Consider the following 19,448-nt stretch of genomic DNA (forward strand, 5'->3'; position numbering starts at 1 on the left):
AAAAGTACAAACCTCAAATACATTCTTGGTGATTCCAAGCAATCCATAATATGCTGTTCCAGTTGCGCTGGAACTGACACATATTTCTCCAACTTCATCAGTTTTACAAAGATAAGGGGCACCGTCTACCTTCACAACACATACGTTGGCTGAAAAGAGGAAAAAAATCCTCAGAATCATAAACAAAGAATACATTGGAGTGGCTCATTCACGAAGATCTACTTGCTGCTGTATTTGCCGTTATGGAAACAGGACATCATATAAGCGGTGTGTTCTCATAAGTAGAGTTATGACATGGATAATACACATGCTACCTAGTCAAAAGCCTTTATATTTTATATATAATACTTTTATAACCAATGTGAAGTGATTAAAAATACAATATACCCTTCCTATAATAACTGACAAAATCAAGCTGACAAAATCTTCCCTCTCAGATATGCAATTTGTGGCATCACCTTCAAATCCACATGGGTGTGGGTGCGTGCAGTCTGACCTGGCACCTGGGATCACCGCCTGTGTCATTCACCCGTTTCGTTCCCAGCCCTGGCCCCAGCAGAGAGGCTTCCGGAAACAGCCTCGCACAAAAGCATGAGACACACACTGGAATGTGCAGTGGTCACTCAATGAAACTTGGGCACTCAGCGATCAATTAACACATGGGTCAGCTAGGAACTGTCCTGCCATGCCTCCTGAGTTTTTCCTAATGTATGCTCATCTCCAAAGATATTAAGCAAGCAGAAAATGGAGAACAGTCAGGCATTTGTTTCCATTCACACAAATCAGATAAAAGACACTGCAGAGGGAACGCTGAGGTGCTCGCTGCGTGAAGGGTGTGGAGGGTGCTGCTTATCTGCGTCTCACATCCAGGCAGGCCTCAGCGCCTCACAGACACTCACAGGTGAGCACAGGCTGGATTTAAGACAAAAAAAGGGCACAATTCACCAAAAATTCACTTGATGTTGTGGTAAACACAAACACCATGTGGCCAATGCAGAGGAAGGTGGTACAACCACTGAAGACAAGATGCCATCAGGATTCACTGTGCTGGTCAGTCCTCCAACTAGGAGCATGGCCAGGGGCTGTGGAGGGCCACAGACAACAGAGGCCCACCCACGGGAGCGCTACGTGTGCACACACCTACGGGAGCACTGCGCCCATGCCTGGGGACCACGGAATGCATGCCCTGTCCTGTTCTAATCCTCGTTTTACCAATAAAAGAAAATGGCACAACTACAAATACTCCTAAAATTTTTCACCAAACTTTGTTAGAGTTACCTGTACTTTCCCTATAATAAAAATAAGTAAGACTCCATTCATCACTATTTGTAAAAATGTTTAACACACAGGTTCAAGCATTCTCTAAGACTGATGACTCCATCTCTGGGTAGACGTATAGGAAATAATGATATAATTCATATTAATAAAAAGTAGATCTAGAAACAAAAGTTTGAAACCTCCGGTCTTTATTTTATTTTACTTTCTTCATCAACTCTTAGCACCATGCAATGAAAAGAAAACCTCCAGTCTTGTTCAAAGAGGTCCCAATTTCTGTGCACCCACAACGATCAGGTACCACCTGGCCCGAGCTCTAGGTTAGGGGCTGTCCAGGATGCCCTCTCTGGAGCCCCCAGCACAGCCCCCAAGTTGCCCATGGCCACCTGTGGGAGGCAGAGCTACAGACACGGGGGCCACGTGGTGTAGGCAACCTATGACATGGCCAGGCCGGCATTGGGCACAGGGTGACTGGACTGAAGATGGGACCTGCCTCGAGAGTCACCAAGAAGGAACAAAACAGCTGCCCAGAAAGGCTGCCATGAGAAGAAAGGAAAGCCAGAGCAGGTGTAGACCACATGAGAACAGCCAACCTTGCTGTCACCAGGGCCTGCCATCCTCAGGTTTCACACCTACATGGAGACTGCTCCGTCACCTTCTCCTCACTGCACTGCCATGGGGCTGGCAGGAAAATGCCCAACACCTGGTGTGATGTTCAGGCTCATGGGGCCGACTTCTGCATGAAGGTCCCTCAGGGCCTGTCTGAAACCCACAGAAATTGAAGAGAAGCTTCCACATTAGGCTCCCACCATAGCATGTACTTTCTATAACTTACTGAGATGACCTAATCATCAGGCTATCCATCATGTCCCTCATCGATGCCCACTTCATGGGGTTGCCGTGGGTTCACGCCTGTTGAAGCACAAAGACTGTGCCTGGAGCGCAGTGAGCTACTCTCACATCTCCCCCAACATCAGAGAACCAAAAGCCAGCCTCACAGGCCATAAACACATCCTTATATTTTAGTTCATCCTTAAACTTAATAAAAAGGGAGGGAAACATTGAAAAAATATTTTACAAATTAAAACCCCAATTTACATTGAAAAACACTTTTGAGAAAGCTTTTACTTATTTGCTTGCTTCTAGAGCACCACTGCAAAGCCCGGGGCATCTCCAACCCTCTTTGTTATGCTGTTGGTCACCAGACAAACACACCCTGTCTCTTACCTCCAGGCATCACTTGACCAACGTCCTGAACAGTAAGGACGGACAACTTTTCCTCGGTGTCAACTCTGATCACACCATAACTCAGACCGTTCATGGACAGGATGGCTTTTCTTGGAGGAGGCCCTCCCAGATCAGGTGGCCTAGAAAACAAAACCACCACCCAGTTAACTGGGGAGGGGACACAACTCCAGGGGAGAGGGGACCAATGGTCCCCTTGCCTGGGGCACAACTATGCACCAAAGCCACTGCTCCATGTAACAGCCTGTGGAAACTACACGTTCTGAAGATGCTGAGACAATGTGTCCAAACCACAGGCCTCTCTGTAATGTGACTTCCACACTCCTCTCGTCTGGAGGTGGCCTGTGACTACAGAGCAAGTGACACTATGTGACTTCCAAGGCAGGTCATGAAAGGTGACTTAGCTTCCACCTACTTGTTTTGGGACACCCGCCTGCAGCCCTGGGCAGCCAGGTTAGCAGAGTCACTGTGTTGGGGCCACCATGCTGTAAGGAGCCCAGACCAGCCCACTCTCCCCACTTCAAGAGGCCAAGGGCTGCCTGTGCACACATAGAGCTAAAGCAGTCTCAGCCCCCACGGTTCCAGCTCAGACAACACCTCACTGTAAACTGGAACTGACAGAGCCTCTCCCAAAATCCTGGCCTACAGCACGTGAGAGATAATAAAATGACTGTTCCTATTTTAAGCTACTGAGTTTGGGAGTGATTTGTTATGTAGCAATAGTAACCAGAATACTGAGCAACAAAGGTCAGTATTTTCTCCAGCAAGAAAAAATTATATTGTTGAAGGCTGGGTGCAGTGGCTCATGCCTGTAATCCCAGCACTTTGGGAGGCTGAGGCAGGAGGACCTCTTGAGGCCAGGAGTTCAAGACCAGCCTGGACAACAGAAAAAACCATACTGTCAAGCAAAATAAATTACCATAGAACAAGGGAATGAAGAAAAATTTTTAGTTTGTGAGGGACAGAGGCATTATTTTTAATGTTAAGTCATAAAAAATTTACGGCACTTAATACCAGCATATATGTAAATACATTCTATTTATGAACTAATGGATATATATGAATATCATATAAAACTACAACAGATTGTAACAACTGAGTTGAGGGTAGGAAGTTAGCATAGAAGATGCCCCCAGCTGTAAGTACACTGACTTGCACCAACGGGATGGTACTGAGTGCAGGGAGGCGGGGAGAGAGGATCAGGGAAGGCAGAGTGAACCAAGGACAGAGCGAGCCACGGCCTGAGGTGCCACATGGCCACAGAAGGCCACACAGGAAAGACCCTGAGCCCAGTGCCCACATACAAGGACAGCTCAGGGTAGTCTCCAGGCTTCCAAACACCACCCTCCAGGTTGGATGGGTGACACATGGAAAACAGCCTCAGAAGCAGGGGGGGCCTTCACGGGGAGTGGCGCTGGGCACTGAGCACCAGGCGGGCGCTTCTTCAGGCAGGTCACAGTTCCCTGTGGACCAACTCCATGGCCGACAGTCACCTGCCTTGGAATGAGGACTAGTCCCTGGGTTACAATGTTTACTATAGCTAAGAATGAGATGACCAGGCCTCCGTGATTTGGGAAGCAGCACTTAGGAAAATAACAAGTCAACATAACTGCAAGAATCCAGAGTATGCCCCAGGGAGCCGCCACCCAACTCCCAGCACAAATGCAGGCTGGTGAGCAGCGTGGCGTGAGGGGGTGGCGCTGCGGCACAAACACGAGGGAGTCCTGGCACAGTGGGGCTTGGGGACGGGTACTTCAGGCTTCCCGCTGTGCAGAAACAGATTAACCAAGTTCGGTGCCACAGGCGACTCAGCTGTATGCAGCAGACTAAATTACATACTCGCAGGATGACAAGGAATGAGGTTACCTGCGGATGGCGACTGTCAGCGCCTCAGGAGAGCTTGCACAAGGACAGATGACCTCTGGCCTCAGACCTCGGGACTGGAAGACGTTGAGGAAGGCGTCACAGGAGGATATCGACCCTGCTTGAAGCAACAAGGTTGGAGTGCCAGAGGCAACTGGAGTGCCAGTCAGGAATGGGGGTGGTGGGGGTGGGGAGGTCAGTCACTGGCACCTAAAGGCACAGGCCACGGGCCAGGGGGCTGTACACATTGACCCCCCTCCATCCTAATGGAAGATTTCTGCTACATCATGTTTCCATGAAACACATGTGACATATTTTCAAATCACCTGCAAATCAGAGGTTGGAAATTTAATCCTGTGTTTCTTACCGAGCTTTAACTCATCACCAGCCCTGCCCTACCCTGCCTTCTCTTGGACGGGGCCAGTGGGAACAGCCTCCTGTGCTTCATGGCCTGGAGGCAGCAGAGTCTGCTAAGGGACCCGGGAATGTCCAAGGAGCCGAAGCTTCCACGTCCCACCAAAGCCATGTCGGGGCATGCTCCATGGCACAGTGAGCGCCAGCTCCTAGAAGTGGCCTCAGAGCTAGACCGTCTGCACCACTGGCTGCCGCCTCTGTGTTCTGGCTCCAGCTGTCCCACTTCTCCAAATTCCCCCTCCCCTGAGGAGGCACCTGTCATAGCCAGGGGGCAGGCCTCAGCAGTCAGCCTTACAGACATGTAGCCTCAGCTCCAAGGAAGCTCTGCACGCTTGGGACTCAGCACAGCCCTGTGCCCACTGGGACCCAGGCTTCTCCATCAACCTCCTATTCCACCAGAAGAAGGGGGCCCTCAGACTTCATGCTTTTCAGGCAAGAGGGTGTCTGTCTTTTATGGAACCAAGATAGCCACAGACTGCTCAGTGCTATGAGGGATGCACCGGTGCTACACAGAGGCCAGTGGTGGGGAAGCTGTGTGGACCGCATGGCCAGGATCTCAGCAGGGGGCAGCCAGTGGGGAGTGCTGTGGGAGGAGAAAGCTGTGGGAGGAGGGGCTGCATGCTCTGACCCCACTGCAGGGGCCACAGCCAAGCAGGCGACCAGACGGCCAGGGCCGCTGAGAAACTAGGCAGAATGACAGTGGCCGGGCAAGGGTGGAGCTACAGAGGCGTGAGCAGCGCCGCAGGGCTCAGAGGCAGACCCTGTGTGGCCAGGTGCAGACAAAGGGAATGGGAAGCTCTGGAGGTGCTGGAAGGTGGGGCGTCCTCAAGAGAAGTGGGGTACACAGAGACACACTGGCTGGCCACATTGGGGAGGAGGTAAGATGAAAGGCCAGCTTCTGGTCCGGGGCAATTTCCAACGCACAAACTGCAACATGGGCTCAACAAGAAAACTCCTACCACCTGGTTAGGTGTAAGGAAGTCCCTGCTCAGCATGTCACTGAGGCCCCCAGGATACTGAGCAGGCCCTGGGCAGTGCTGGCCCCAAAAGCTCACACTTGCAGCCTCCACACGAGCAGCTACACCCAGACTGCTGTACAGGGAGGGTCGGGTGCTCAGGCAGCAGCCCTGGGGAGCTCCCCATGGGAGGACGTGGGGGCCGCCCAGGCACGTGTAGGAAGAACGGCCGCAGCCAGAAGCCAGACAGGTGGAGGCACAGAGGCAGGAGGCTTGGGACAGAGCCCAAAGAGAAGCAGGGACCCTGATTTCTCAGGAAAGGTGACTTATTAAGGTGTGGATCTTTTGTCAACTATGATAAACTGCTGTTAAATGTAGTGCCTGACTAAACACTCACGAGATACGCCAGAGAGTCCCCCACAACATGTTCCATGTAACAGAACATTACAGGACATTTGTATCTCATATAACACCAGCAGTGGAAACGCCCCCATTTTTCCTCTCCACATGCTCTGTTTCAGCAGGTTGCCTGGCCCGCCTGGCGAGTCAAGGTTGCAGGAGGGACACCATGCAAGACGGTGCCCTCGGCCCCGTGGGCTTACTCACATGGGTTAGCGCCATCGGCCACAATCAGCATGCGCAGCGAGCTGAGGCTGACGTCCCTCTGACCTCGCTGAGCTAGGAGAGACCAGTGCATGTCGCGGGACTTCACCAGTGCAGCCCGGGCTGCAGAGAGAGGGTGGCACAGACGTCCCAGCTTCAGAATGAGGGCCGGCACCTCATGTGCTGGCAAACACATGCTTCCCTCATCCCACACGAGGTGCACATGCACCAAGGAGACACGAGACTTACCTTCCAGGCCACAGGCTCTCTCTCCTATGTAGTCTAACCCACCCCTAAGCCTTGAAAGTCAACGTTGAGGTATAATTTAGATACAATAAACTGAGAACTTTAGACTTTTTTGGAAGATGAAAAGAAAAAAAAAATTAAAAAGGAAAAATAAACTGAAAACCATTTCTTTTTTCTTTTTTTTTGGAGACAAAGTCCCGCTCTGTTGCCTGGACTAGAGTGGCTCGGCATCACTGCAGCTCACTGCAACCTCAAACTCCTGGGCGCCAGGGATCCTCCAACCTCAGTCTCCTGAGTAGCTGGGAGGACAGGCACATGCCACAATGCCCAGCTAATTTTTTTGTTTTTCTACTTTTAGTAGAGACAAGGTCTCACTCTTGCTCAGGCTGGTTCAAACTCCTGACCTCCAGCAGTCCTCCTGCCTCAGCCTCCCAGAGTGCTAGGATTACAGGCATGAGCCACTGTGCCCAGCCTCAGATCCATTTCAACATTAACTTTTTCCCCAGAAGTTCCATATTGCTCTTTACATATCTGCCTGTTTTGTCTTGTGCTGTCCCTTCCTGAATTGTTGGCACTGGTGTAGCGAGGCAGCCACGTCATGGCCTGCTTTGTGCCGGAAGCCACAGGGCTGTAAGGTGGGAAGACTTTGGGATTTGAATAGACAGAGTTGGCCCTTAATCCTGGCTGTGCACTGCTAGCCTGTGGTGCCAGGTAAATCCTCCACACCTAGGCTTCAGTTTCCTCCATAAAATAGGATAAACAGACAGCTGCCACCTCCAGGTAGCTCTGAAGAAACGCCCCGAGAGCACACTATCCAGCAGGCAGAGCAAGTCGTAGGGCAGCCCAGGGCAAGGCAGGGGCTGGGGAAGGAGCTGCTGAGCTCCACACAGTATAGCTGGGGGCTCAGTCCCTGGGTAAGAGGAACAGGGCCTAGAATCCACCGGGTGGCCACATCTTTCCTCATCTGTCCTAGACTGCATCGGGCCCCTGACAGCTAGCAGGACTTCGAACACCCCTACGCCCAACCCTGGCCATGACCTCGAACACCCCCACACCCAACCTTGGGCAGGTCATCGAACACTTCCACCCCAACCCTGGCCAGGACCTCGAATACCCCAACCCCAACCCCAGTCAGGACCTCAAACACCCATCACACCTACCCTGGCCAGAACCTCGAACACCCCCACGCCCAACCTTGGGCAGGTCATCGAACACCCCCACCCCAACCCTGGCCAGGACTTCGAACACCCTCACCCCAACCCCGGCCAGGACCTTGAACATCCGTCACCCCAACCCGGCCAGGACCTTGAACACCTATCACCTCAACCCCGGCCAGGACTTTGAACACCCCTACTCCTACCCCGGCCAGGACCTCGAACACCCGTCACCCCTACCCCGGCCAGGACCTCGAACACCCCCACGACAACTCCAGCCAGGACCTCGAACACCCCCACCCCAACCCCAGCCAGGACCTCGAATACCCATCACCCCAACCCCAGCCAGGAGGACCTCGAACACCCATCACCCCAACCCCAGCCAGGACCTCGAATACCCCCACCCCAACTCCAGCCAGGACCTTGAATACCCATCACCCCAACCCCGGCCAGGACCTCGAACACCCCCACCCTTGGGCAGGATGAAGGCAGATGTCCCAGGGCTCCACAGCCCATATCCGTAGTTCCACATGCCAGCTTTATTTTTTCTTAATCATCAAAGATCATTTCAAGAGTGTTCCCTAAAGAAGGATGAGTCAAGTGATGGTGGCATTTCTGTTACCTTTATAGGAACACACTTTCTGAATCCAGGAGAGCGGGTTGACTTTCATCAGTGCGTAGGGGATGCTGACCACATGCATCCTGTTCAAGACACTCTGCGAGAGAAACAGACCCACTCAGGGGCAAGCAGGACTAAGTCACACAAGAAAAAGCAAAACACCCAATGTCCTCTCACAGCAATATTCAGGCACAGGCTTGGGCTCATCTCTGGGTATAACACATTAGCAATGCCTTCTTCCAACAATTAGTCATTAGCAAACAACACTCACTGTTAACACTCCATGCCAGAGACCAGCATCTCTTTTGAAATCCAGCACATTTGTTAATGTTTCAGCTGAAAGTGGACAAAGAAGGTTAAACTGCTGAACAGCTCTCCCCAAAAGCCCTGTGCATGTTCTTGAGAAATTCTGAGCACATCATTGACACGTATGAGTTTTAAGGAACAGATAAGCATTTCTAAATATCAGGCACCAATTAATCAATCATTAATCAGTTATTCAGATTACTGGGAACACATAAAAATAGAAGGTCATACAATCTTGGACTGAAACAGGGAACCATGCTCATTACTAATCTGAAGATATGGGGAATACCATACGCTTACAAAGCTGTGAAGGTGTCACTACATATTTTCATCAGATGTTCTGAGTGGATGTTCTCTTCAGAACCAGGAGGTGAGGATGAGAAACTGCCATGGACATTCTTACTTCTCAACTTCCTCGCTAATCCTCACTCCCAGGGGCTGGGACCTAGTCTCTTCCCTCTGTAAGAGCTGGAGGCTCGTGTCACCCTTGAGAAAGTCACTCCTCTTGTCCTGTTTTCTCATCCAGAGGTGTGCAGTAGGTATGTCCCAGGGGCTGGAGTGGACTGGGCTCCGGGGGTCCCCAGCACAGCCCCCTGCTTCCAGCGAGGACAGAGCCCGGGGTGGGGGCAGACCTGCCTCTCCCCGACAGCCACTGCAGCCCTCGGACACAGCCACTGGCAGATACCCAGGTGAACAGGAGGGTCTGGCTGGTGAGCCAGGAACCGCTGCTGCACCACGAACGACACTCCAAACACCCTGCTGGCGCAAGAACCCAGTGCACAGGTGATTTACGTGAGATTTGCACTGGACTGAAGGAAAAGAAAACCATGGGCCTTGATCTGATGGATCTAACTTTTTAAAATATTAAAGCCTTTAAAAACATCTAAAATCATTTTCCAAATCTCTACTAAAATCTCTAGCTGTGCCCTCAAGCTACCGCTTGCTTTTAAACACCTATATTTCAGAAATTGAACATACCATTCAATTTCATTTCCTAGTTTTGTTCAATTTAATATTGTAATGTAAAAAACTATAAGTACATTTTTACAGTTTTAAAAATATTTCCCACAAAATAATTGGGTACAATATATATAATTATTATTTATCAATTTGAAATAATATTTTAAATTTAATTTAAAAATAATTTTAAAATATTTTTAAACATCTGATATTTAACAGTAAACCAGGGCTGCATGTAATTTATTGTACCAAGAGATAATCTATGATCATAAAGATTCCACTTATATATTTACATGTATGACAGCTTAAGTCTAAGCTAGTCATCATAGAAAGCAGTAATAGAAAAATGAGGGTGTTTTCTACTTTTTTTAAACACAAAATGCCCTGCCACTCAGCACATCATAGATTGAGCCAGCCCACTGGGCTGACCTGTGGACCTGGCACTGTGTAGGGGTGAGCAGGGGTATGCTGCTTCCATGCTCCACGAAATCACATGCACGTGAGTTTACTGAAGACAACCGCGTGGGCTGCCTAGGGTCTGCCAAGAGATTCTTCATGCCCAGGAGCATGCCAAGGACGGCCACATGGCCTTACCTGGTCTGACCTGGATTAGAGGGCAAAGGCACTGCCCAGGAGTGGTTTTGACAGGCGCAGTGACAGCTGCATGATCAGGCATGTCAGGTACCTGTGCAAGGCTGGAAGGACCACTGCCCCTGCCCCAAGAGCCCTTACCTTCCGAGTACCCGCATGCCTGGGTCAGAGCCCGGCACTGCGCCAGCAGGGACGCATGGGACACCGTGACTCCCACCGTGCTGCCTTCTTTGCTGGTTTTATACTGAAAGATTTCAAAAAAAAAAAAAAAAACAAAACATCTTGTGGTTATTTCTAGAGTCCATGGCAGATAGAATGGAGGTTGACAGAATCCTAAAAAGCAGCAGTATAACCAGGAGCGGTGGGGCACGCCCGTAGTCCCAGCTACTCCAGAGGCTGAGGCAGGAGGGTCGCTTGAGCCCAGGAGTTCGAGGCTAGCCTGGGCAACATAGCAAGACCCCATCATTAATAAAAAAAATAAATGAAGTGGTTAGTGTCTCCCCTTCACTAACCCTATGCCCTGGCCTGTGAGAGGACACTTCAGATGAAGATGAAGCTGTGGCTAACCCCAGGCAACAGTGGTACAACAGTGTACCTGGCTCCATCCAACTGTTTGCACCCAATGGGGCCAGTTAGGAGAGAATTAGATGAGAGTGAAACCTGAAAGGATGTGAGTAGGATTCCATATGATACTTTGTATTTCTGGGACAGAGATGAAACAAAGAGAACTCAGCCTGAAATTAAAAAAAAAAAAAAAGCAGCTTATATGCTCATGAAAAACAAGACCTAAACTGGTGGGGTGTATTTTCTCATGCTCTGAGTTAGGAGTGGTCATTACCTCAATGTAGGCAGTTCCGGTGCCTGTGTCTTGGGCCAGAGGGTGCCAGTCCTTGGGGGGCTTGGCCAGATGCTTCCCATCAATCACCAGCCAGGACAGGGGCGGCCAACCTGTGACCAGGCAGACAGGACAGCACTACAGCGTCAGAGGGTCTCAGCTCCCCACACACAGAGCCTGCGCCGCCAACACGCAACTAGCTATTGAGATCTAAGGAGCTCAAAATTTAGTCTCATTTCATTTTATGTAATGTAAAAAGGTACATCTAGCCAGCGGCTACCATAATAGATGGCACAGGTTGAGGCACCCAACCCAGTGAGAATCAAGATTCAGGGAGGCCTTGAACAAGGCATCACTTTTGGTGAAGACCCTGCAGCCTCTCTACCACTGACTTTCTGGAACAGCATCGCTGGGGGCACGGTTGAACCAAGACTGTATCAGAACACTGGCGCCCTCTCCTCGGGAGGCCTCACCTTTGAAAGCTGCCACCTCTCCTGTCTGTGCCTTGGGCAGGCCTTTCTGACAAGCGTCTGTGGTCAGGGCCAGGGTGACTCCGCAGCTGCCCAGGAGAAACCCAACCTGCTGGCTGCCTGCGTCCTGCGGAAGACAGAGTGACAGGTGGGAACAGGTGCTCACAGGAGCCGCAGCCCCAGGCCCTCAGGGCTCCAGGCTATGCAGAGAACAGAGCTCTTTTCCACCCTCGTAAAACTTCTAGAACAATTTCAGTCCTATTATTGGTGTATATGTGATATTCATAGAAATAGCTCATGAAAACATAACAATTATTTTTAAATTTGAAAAACATTTTTGGTTTGTTTTTGTGGTGAAATATAAAGTTGCGGATAATAGGCCAATTTCTCAAAGTTTATTCTTGCAAATGACATATAGAAGCATTTTAATAATAGCACTGAGATTTCTAATGAATCACATGTGAAATTTACAAATGAATCTTGGAGGCCTGACCTTTAACAATATTAATCATGTCTGTACAGAAATACATGCTTTCTTCTGGCTAAGTCTTCAGTTACATATGTCCTTCAGCAAAGTTTTGTCATTTTCTTCACATGACTCTGACAAATCTCTAGGTTTTTTTCCTCCTAAATATCACTGACTCCAAACACCTGCTCACCCTTTGAGATACACTGGTTTTGCCTGCGTATATGTGGAGACCGTTCACATTAACAACTGCCTGAATACCAGGACAGGATGACAGAAAACTCACTCTGTGAACACATGCCTAGTCTATACCTAAATGGTATCTTTTCAATAATCTCATTACCAATGCTCATTTTAGACCTAAAATGTTATAGCTACATAGAACATCAGTAAGTCCCCCACATTAATAATTTGTCAATAATGTAAGTAAACAGAAACATAAGAGAATTTCCATCTGTTTATTCAAAACAGTGAGCTCTATCACTGTAATGATAAATTTAACTCTAAGAAATGAAAATTATTATCAATAAACATATAGCTTTGATGAAATTTTAATAAAATCTTATTGAATCACTAATTCTATTCATTAAAGGAAAAAATGCCTATCATTTCTGTTAGGAAATTCAAATAGGTGCAAGAAACAGCTCCACCTAACAAGGTGGTCTCACTGCAGCAAAGCTGTTCCAGGTGCCCTCTCACCAACAGCACAAGAGAGTATCTGCAGACAACACGGCATCTGATTGCTCTCCTCAGTCCTGGCCTGCTTGCCTGCCTGCCATCATCTTCCTCCCCTCTGTTGAAACAGCCACTTTCTGTTGCCCAGGCCCCAGAGTGAAGCTACGGTGACAGGGAAGCCAAACACCACTGGCTGTCACAGTATTTGTGTGGGGCATGAGCCCCGGGTTTGCTACCTTTCTTGTCAATGGCACTTCAATGGGGACAGGAACCAGCTCTGCCAGGAGACACCCATAAAAAGCAACCATGAACATCACAGGGTCACTATTTGGGAACACGAGCGCCACCTACAATGGTACAAAGAAAAACATGAAATCTACTTGGGAATGGTTGAATCTTTTCAATATTCAGAATCTCTCACTCAGACATTATAGATTTTCTTATAGTTTTCCAAATTTAGTTCAGAAAACCTAATTTTGGAATTAATTCTTGGTCCTTAAATTTCCTTATTCATGTAATTTTTAATAAATAGTTTTTAGGTTGAAGTCTTCACTCCACATGCAACAAAATAATTTTAAACTTCTAGGTTTAGGCCATCCAGCCTGTGTCTGGCTGTGGGCTCTAGACCTGGTTCCCACCCACACTGGTATCACCTGGCCTCGATTAGCCTAGGTGAAAAATACATTTACCAACATAGAAAGTGAACAAGGAATCAAATTATATCTAAAATAATAGTTTCCAAAAGAAAAAATCCTAACGCCAAAGCTTTAATTGGACAGATCTTCACTCAAGACTTAAGTGCATCAGGGAAGCGTGGTGGGTGGAGAAGACCTCCACGGACACACCCAGGGCCTCCCGCGTCCCCACGGGGGTGCTGCTCCCTAGTCCACCACGCTGCCACTCTTTAAATTATAAGTTTTGCTTTATCTTATATTTTAATTATAAAAAATTAAAAAAAAAGATTTAAAATGACAAAAGTATTAATGAAAAGCAACAACCCCATGCTCCACCCTTCCCCACTCCCCAAAGCAACCATTTTAAAAATATTTTAGAGCTTTCTTTTGTTATTTACTCTCATATTTTTAAAGTATTACTTTCCCATTGCTATATTTTGTTTTTAAAATTTTTAGTCCTCTACTTTACTTCCTGTTACTAGAGACGAATCTTCAGTCCTGTTTCTCTCCTCCCATCAGCCAGACTCCGTTTCTTACCATATCTGGTTAAATCAAAAGCTATTTATGTAATAAAATATTATAATAATTGTGCCTGAAATCTTAAGTGTTAAGTCAGAATAGTATTTAATTGAGTAGACTGTTAACACAGGAACTTTGAGAATACAGAATGATGGATAACCAATAACCCTTTCGAGACAAAATTTAAGATAGCTCATTTTGTACTTGAGGTCTAGAAATTGAGTTTCTAACAAGTATGTCCATTTTTCAAAGGTTTCAAGGACAAAGCTGTCCTTCAAACATTGTTTTTTATAGTGGTTGACCCAGAAATGTAACCTATAACCTTGAGACTAGATGTTTGATATGGAAAATATAATTTTTAGAGAATTTGTTATGAATAGTTGTATTCATTTGTATAAAGTATAATATCATAGGAAGTTGAATTTGCTACCAATCTCTGATAATTAATTCACTCACTGTGACCCTGTTGATCTTTTTACTATTAACCTTAACTACATGGGTTCTTTTGCACGTCAAGGAGTATCTGGAAGTCTTTGCCCTTGCAAGAGTATTTTTCAAGAAAAATAAATCAGTGATTCTTAGATTCACTCTAAAGCACAACATAAATCAGAGCATCTTACAGGCTCATTCTAAAGCACAACATAAAACCTCATCTATCAGCACAATATATCATAAACTATCGTTCTCATACTTTTTACCTTTTTATAGCCAAGTACGTTTCCTTTCTTTTCTGATGGTAACGGCTACCACCACTGTCACTTGCTTTGTTTTCTATGTATGTCCCAGCTAATCTGCACTAAAATGCTCCACCAGATGTATCAAATACCTAGCAATAATATTTTCCAAGTAACCAGTCAATCAGGTGAGCCCACCTGCTGCCAACCCCCTACCCCATCCCAGGGCCTCTGGCCTCCTGGTGCTGTCTGGGCTGCCCCTTGGCTGGTCATCTGTGGTCATCCTGGACTCCACTGTGGCTCTCCTGCTTGGACCCTGTTCACTCATTTGGCTGAAGCACATGCTCTAGGGACTTGCCAAGAAAGAGTGCTCGCAAACCGAAGTTTTTTGAGTCCTGCATGTCTGAAAATGGTTATGCCACCCTCACATTTGTTCAATCTCTGGCAATAGAACTATAGGTTAAAAATCATATTCCCTCTGAAGTTTTGAAGTATCACTCCACTCTCTTCCAGTTTCACTGCTGAGAAGTCCCGAAGCCACTGTGATTGCTGATTCTACTTTTATTGCCCTGAAAGGTTGGAGATTCTTCTTTGCACCCCAAGTGCTGTGTGTGATCCCACCGCACGCTCTGGTGTGGTCTGCGCACTCTGGGAATTTACGCTCTAGAGTCAGGACACTGCTACTTATCACGTTCTGCTTTCTGTCCTTTCTCCTCCCGGACTCCTGCCATCAGCTGGACATTAGGTCTTCCTGACCAAGTCTTTAATTTTGTCTTATTTTTTCTCCTACTTTGCACCACTTAGTCTTTCTTACCAGCATCCTTCTCTTGACCTATGGGACAACTTCATCTCAGATCTCTGGGGATACTAACTTTCAAAAAATTTGTTTTCTGTATCTACCTTTCCTCCAAGTTTATTTATTTCCTCTTCCCTCCCTCCCTTCCTTCCTTCCCTCCATCTTCCCTTTTCTTTTCTGTTCTTTTCTTTGCCTTTGGTTGTTTTCTTTCATACTGATGCTTCCTTCTCAATTGTCCTTGGCTCCTGGTGAGGCACTGAAAGAGCTCCTTGGGGCTGCCTGCCAGCTGTCAGACCCTGGCTTTCGTTGTTGCTGACCTGACACAGGTAACCTCCTCACTTGTACGTACACAGGTTTCCACCACATTCTCCTTTCTTCCACCCTGGACTTCCTAGTACACCTGGGCTCCTCCAGTCCGGTTCAGCTTGCCCACAGCAGTACTGTCCAACAGAACTTTCTAGGACGATGGAAATTTTCTAGCTGCATGTGGCTCCTGAGCTCTTGTAATGTGGTTTGTGTAAATGAGGAACTAAATTTTTAATTTTATTTAATTTTGGTTAATTTAAGTTTATCTCTTTCCCTATCCCACGTGGCTACTGCCAACTCTACAGGGCCGTGTAGCACAAGGGAATCAGCCTACAGTTCCTTTTGTGTTTTACGTGGCAGGCAGATCAGAGGAGCTGCCTGGACACATGAAACAGGGAAGGAGATGAATACCAAGCACATGGACCTTCAAAGTTGGGCCAATGTTAATTCATAAAATCTAAGTTTTGGAAATTTAACATTTATGAATATCAACATATGTGAAGTCAAACAGAAAAGAAGATGCGGAATCAGTGGACAATGACAGAATAAGAACAATCATTTTACTCTGTATCACAAACTTTCCCCATACTTAATGTTTTTTAATGCTTTATATTAAATGCTGACTTTAAATGCCTTGTATTAATGCTTGATTCTAACCAACTGACAGAACACTGATTTCAATGAAACAGGTTTTTAAAGTCTCTGTTTTTGCTTACTCCAATAAAGCACATTCTAGTTACTTACTCTGTCTCCAGGTTTAAGTAGTGGTTCATTCTTACTAGTCAGTTTATTAAGTAGAGTATAAGCTAGTTTTAAACTCCGACTCCAAAGTTTGCCTAAAATAAAATAAAAATACTAAGCAATGTAAAATTTATGAAATAATTAACATTTTAATGTAGCAATCATAAAGCCTCATAACATACCATTACCCTGTTACTGGAGATTCAGGTAATTTCCAACTAATAACTATTCTGCACAATGCTGTGATGAACATTATAGTATTCTCTTAAAAATAACTGACAGATTTTTCTTAATACAAAAATAAAGCAGGATTTCACTATAGAAAATTTGGAATATAGAAAATCCAGAAGAAAAAAACCAATATTCTATATATATGTGTATATGTGTGTACATATACATACACACATGCATATATACATGTATGTGTAATTTTCAAGAAATGTGATACTTCACCCAGCTATTTTCAATTAACATTGCACTGTGAATGCATTTTTATGACATTAGATATCCCTCAATTACATCACTTATAAGAATGGCGCATAATTCACTTAATCTTTACAACAATTCATGAGTAGGTCACATCTTTGTCTCTGTTCATTACTCTAGAGAGCCACTGGCTGCTGGAGCAGTGCGTGTGGACCTCACCCCGGGTCCAGAGCCCAGGAGCCAGGCCTTTTTGCCCTGTGAGGTCCCTCCTGCCACATGTCCCCCTGGTGCACAGCCCTGGTGAGCACGCAGCTAAGAGAGCTTTGCTGAGGAAGGCAGGAGGTGAGACGGAGGACAAGTCCAGAGGACTAGGATATCTAGGGAGGTAACAGAGAAGGGCGTGTAACAGGCCAGGAGGACTGAAACACCTGAGTCCCTCCCCAACCCCTCGAGCAGCCGTAATATCCCCTACACAGTCTCTCAGAGATGCAACGGTCATCACTCAGCCCCTCTCCAGCTCCTGTGGCACAACCACAACAAGGCTGGGCACCCCTGCCCTCCAGATGAATGCACAAATGCCACTGTGATAAATAAAACTCAGGTGTAACACTGTGAAACACTGAACTGTGGGACCTGAGAAATAAATAAGAAAAAAAAATCAACTCAAAATAGTTTTAGCCTCTTCTAAAAGGTTAATTCAAGATGATAACAACTGTAATACATAAAGATTCCCAAACTGAATCCAGCTATGTATACAAAGAATAATGCCTCATGACCAACCCAGTTTTATCCTGGGAATAAATGTAAAGAGGTTTACCAGAAAATCAACCTAATTTGCCACATTAACAGAATAAAGGTGAAAAATAAAACAATCACCTCGATAAATTGCAGTAAATTGAAGAAATTTAACAATCACCCATGATTTTAAAATGATTATAAATGATTTTTCAAAATCCTTCTTAAGCTCAGATGAAAGGAAGCACACTTCCTTAGTGTAACAAAGGGCGTCTTTAAAAACTCCAGCAGGAGACACCATAATTAATGGGCAGATATTGAATGCTTTCCCTCTGAAAACAGAAGCAAGCCAAGGACATCTCTTTTCAACATTTTACTCAAAGTTCTAATCAGTGCAAAACGGGGAGAAAATAGATAAAATGGATGGAAATAGAACTGTTGTTACTTGCAGTTAACATGATAGTATATACCTTACTGCACCTTCTGTAACTGAATTTAGCAAGGCTGGTAAATAATCAACATACAAACTCCGTTTGATGTCTACATTCTAGCAATAAGAGCAAGTAAAATTTTTTGATGATACTATTGACAATGAGACTAAAATACACACACTAAATACCTATGAATAAGTGTCACAAGAAATAGGCAAAGTCTCCTCACAGAAACCATAAAATATTACTGAGATAAAGTAAAAAGATTTGAATGGATGGAGGGAGACATTGTGTCCGTGGGCTGGAATGCTCAACATGCAAAGGTGTTAATTCTCCTTACACTGATTCAAAGCAATGCTAATCGAAATCTCAACAGGTACGTTGTGGCACTTGACAAGCTAATTCTAAAAGTAACCTGAAATACACAGGGCAAGAATAGCTAAGACACTCTTTTTCATACCATCCCACACCATACACAAAATGCATTCCAGGTAGACAGCAGATCTAAATGCAAAGGGTGAAACAATACCACTTTCCCAAATTAACAGAGTAACTTCATGATCTCGGCCTAGGGAAAGTGTCCTAAAGGGAACACAAAATGCACAAGTCATAAAAGCAAAGAAGGTGAGAGTGGACGCAGCTTCTGTTCACTAAGCTACCATCGCAGAGTGAAGAGCCAGCCACATGGCAGGGAAAACAGCTGCAGCACGCCCCTGAAAAGGACTGGCCACCAGAACTGGAAATCAGCTAAAATTAATCAGCCTGACAATGCCAAGTTCTCACAACGTTGGGAGCAGGTGGGATGCAGCACTGATGGGGTGAGCACAGACTGGAAACGTGTGGCGTTACCTCCCAGTCACCATAAAGATACGACCCCAGACCAAGCTTCAACTCCTGAGTACTCAGCCTTCAAAACCTTATGCTAGGTCTTCCTAGGAGCACTGCTTCTAAGAGCATAGCCTGGAAACAACCCAAATGTCCACCAACGGTATGAAGGATAAGGAAATCCCGGTCTATTCATCCTGCGATAGCAATGAATGAACCACAGCCATTGACGTGAATGAATTTTAAAAGCATAACAGTAACAGACTCTGCTGCCACAGATCAGCACTCCCACCTGAAATCAGTTTACAAACAGAACGCATGAACCATCTGCTGGAGGCAGCAAAGACAACTAGAGGAGTTGGGCTCCAGAAAGGGAAAACCCTCAGGGAGCTCAGCTGACTGGGCACAGGTATCTTCACACTTGGGTATTCATAGGCTCCAGCCCCCACGGGGGGCCCTGTGCTGCCCCTGCAGGAGGAACCCACAGAGCTTTCATCAGAGACGGGGAGCCCCAAGAGCACAGTCACCTCCCCTCGTTATATGCGCTGAATGCTCAGGCTGTATGCAGCAGAAGACTGGAAACCCTGCAGGAAATCTCTGAAAAGCAGAGTGGAATTCTGAAACTGCCATGAGACCAACACCA

The 19,448-nt window shown here is 46.5% G+C and overlaps 1 protein-coding gene across 5 annotated transcripts in view; it reads right to left on the reverse strand.

Annotated features, from left to right (window-relative positions):
* The window catches only part of DIP2A (disco interacting protein 2 homolog A), a 119,945-nt gene that overhangs the window by 26,979 nt on the left and 73,518 nt on the right, over positions 1–19,448 (reverse strand). For all 5 annotated transcript variants that reach the window (XM_020284795.2, XM_020284793.2, XM_020284794.2 and 2 more), the window contains 11 exons: positions 16,392–16,483; positions 12,915–13,025; positions 11,541–11,664; positions 11,071–11,180; positions 10,374–10,476; positions 8,647–8,711; positions 8,379–8,472; positions 6,360–6,479; positions 4,387–4,501; positions 2,503–2,642; positions 13–149 (listed from right to left, as the gene is read on the reverse strand). In XM_020284795.2, coding sequence (XP_020140384.1) covers positions 13–149; positions 2,503–2,642; positions 4,387–4,501; positions 6,360–6,479; positions 8,379–8,472; positions 8,647–8,711; positions 10,374–10,476; positions 11,071–11,180; positions 11,541–11,664; positions 12,915–13,025; positions 16,392–16,483 — 1,211 coding nt within the window. The remainder of the gene's footprint in view (positions 1–12; positions 150–2,502; positions 2,643–4,386; positions 4,502–6,359; positions 6,480–8,378; positions 8,473–8,646; positions 8,712–10,373; positions 10,477–11,070; positions 11,181–11,540; positions 11,665–12,914; positions 13,026–16,391; positions 16,484–19,448) is intronic.

Source organism: Microcebus murinus, chromosome 1 (genome assembly GCF_040939455.1).
Source record: "Microcebus murinus isolate Inina chromosome 1, M.murinus_Inina_mat1.0, whole genome shotgun sequence".
Taxonomy (NCBI): Eukaryota; Metazoa; Chordata; class Mammalia; order Primates; family Cheirogaleidae; genus Microcebus; species Microcebus murinus.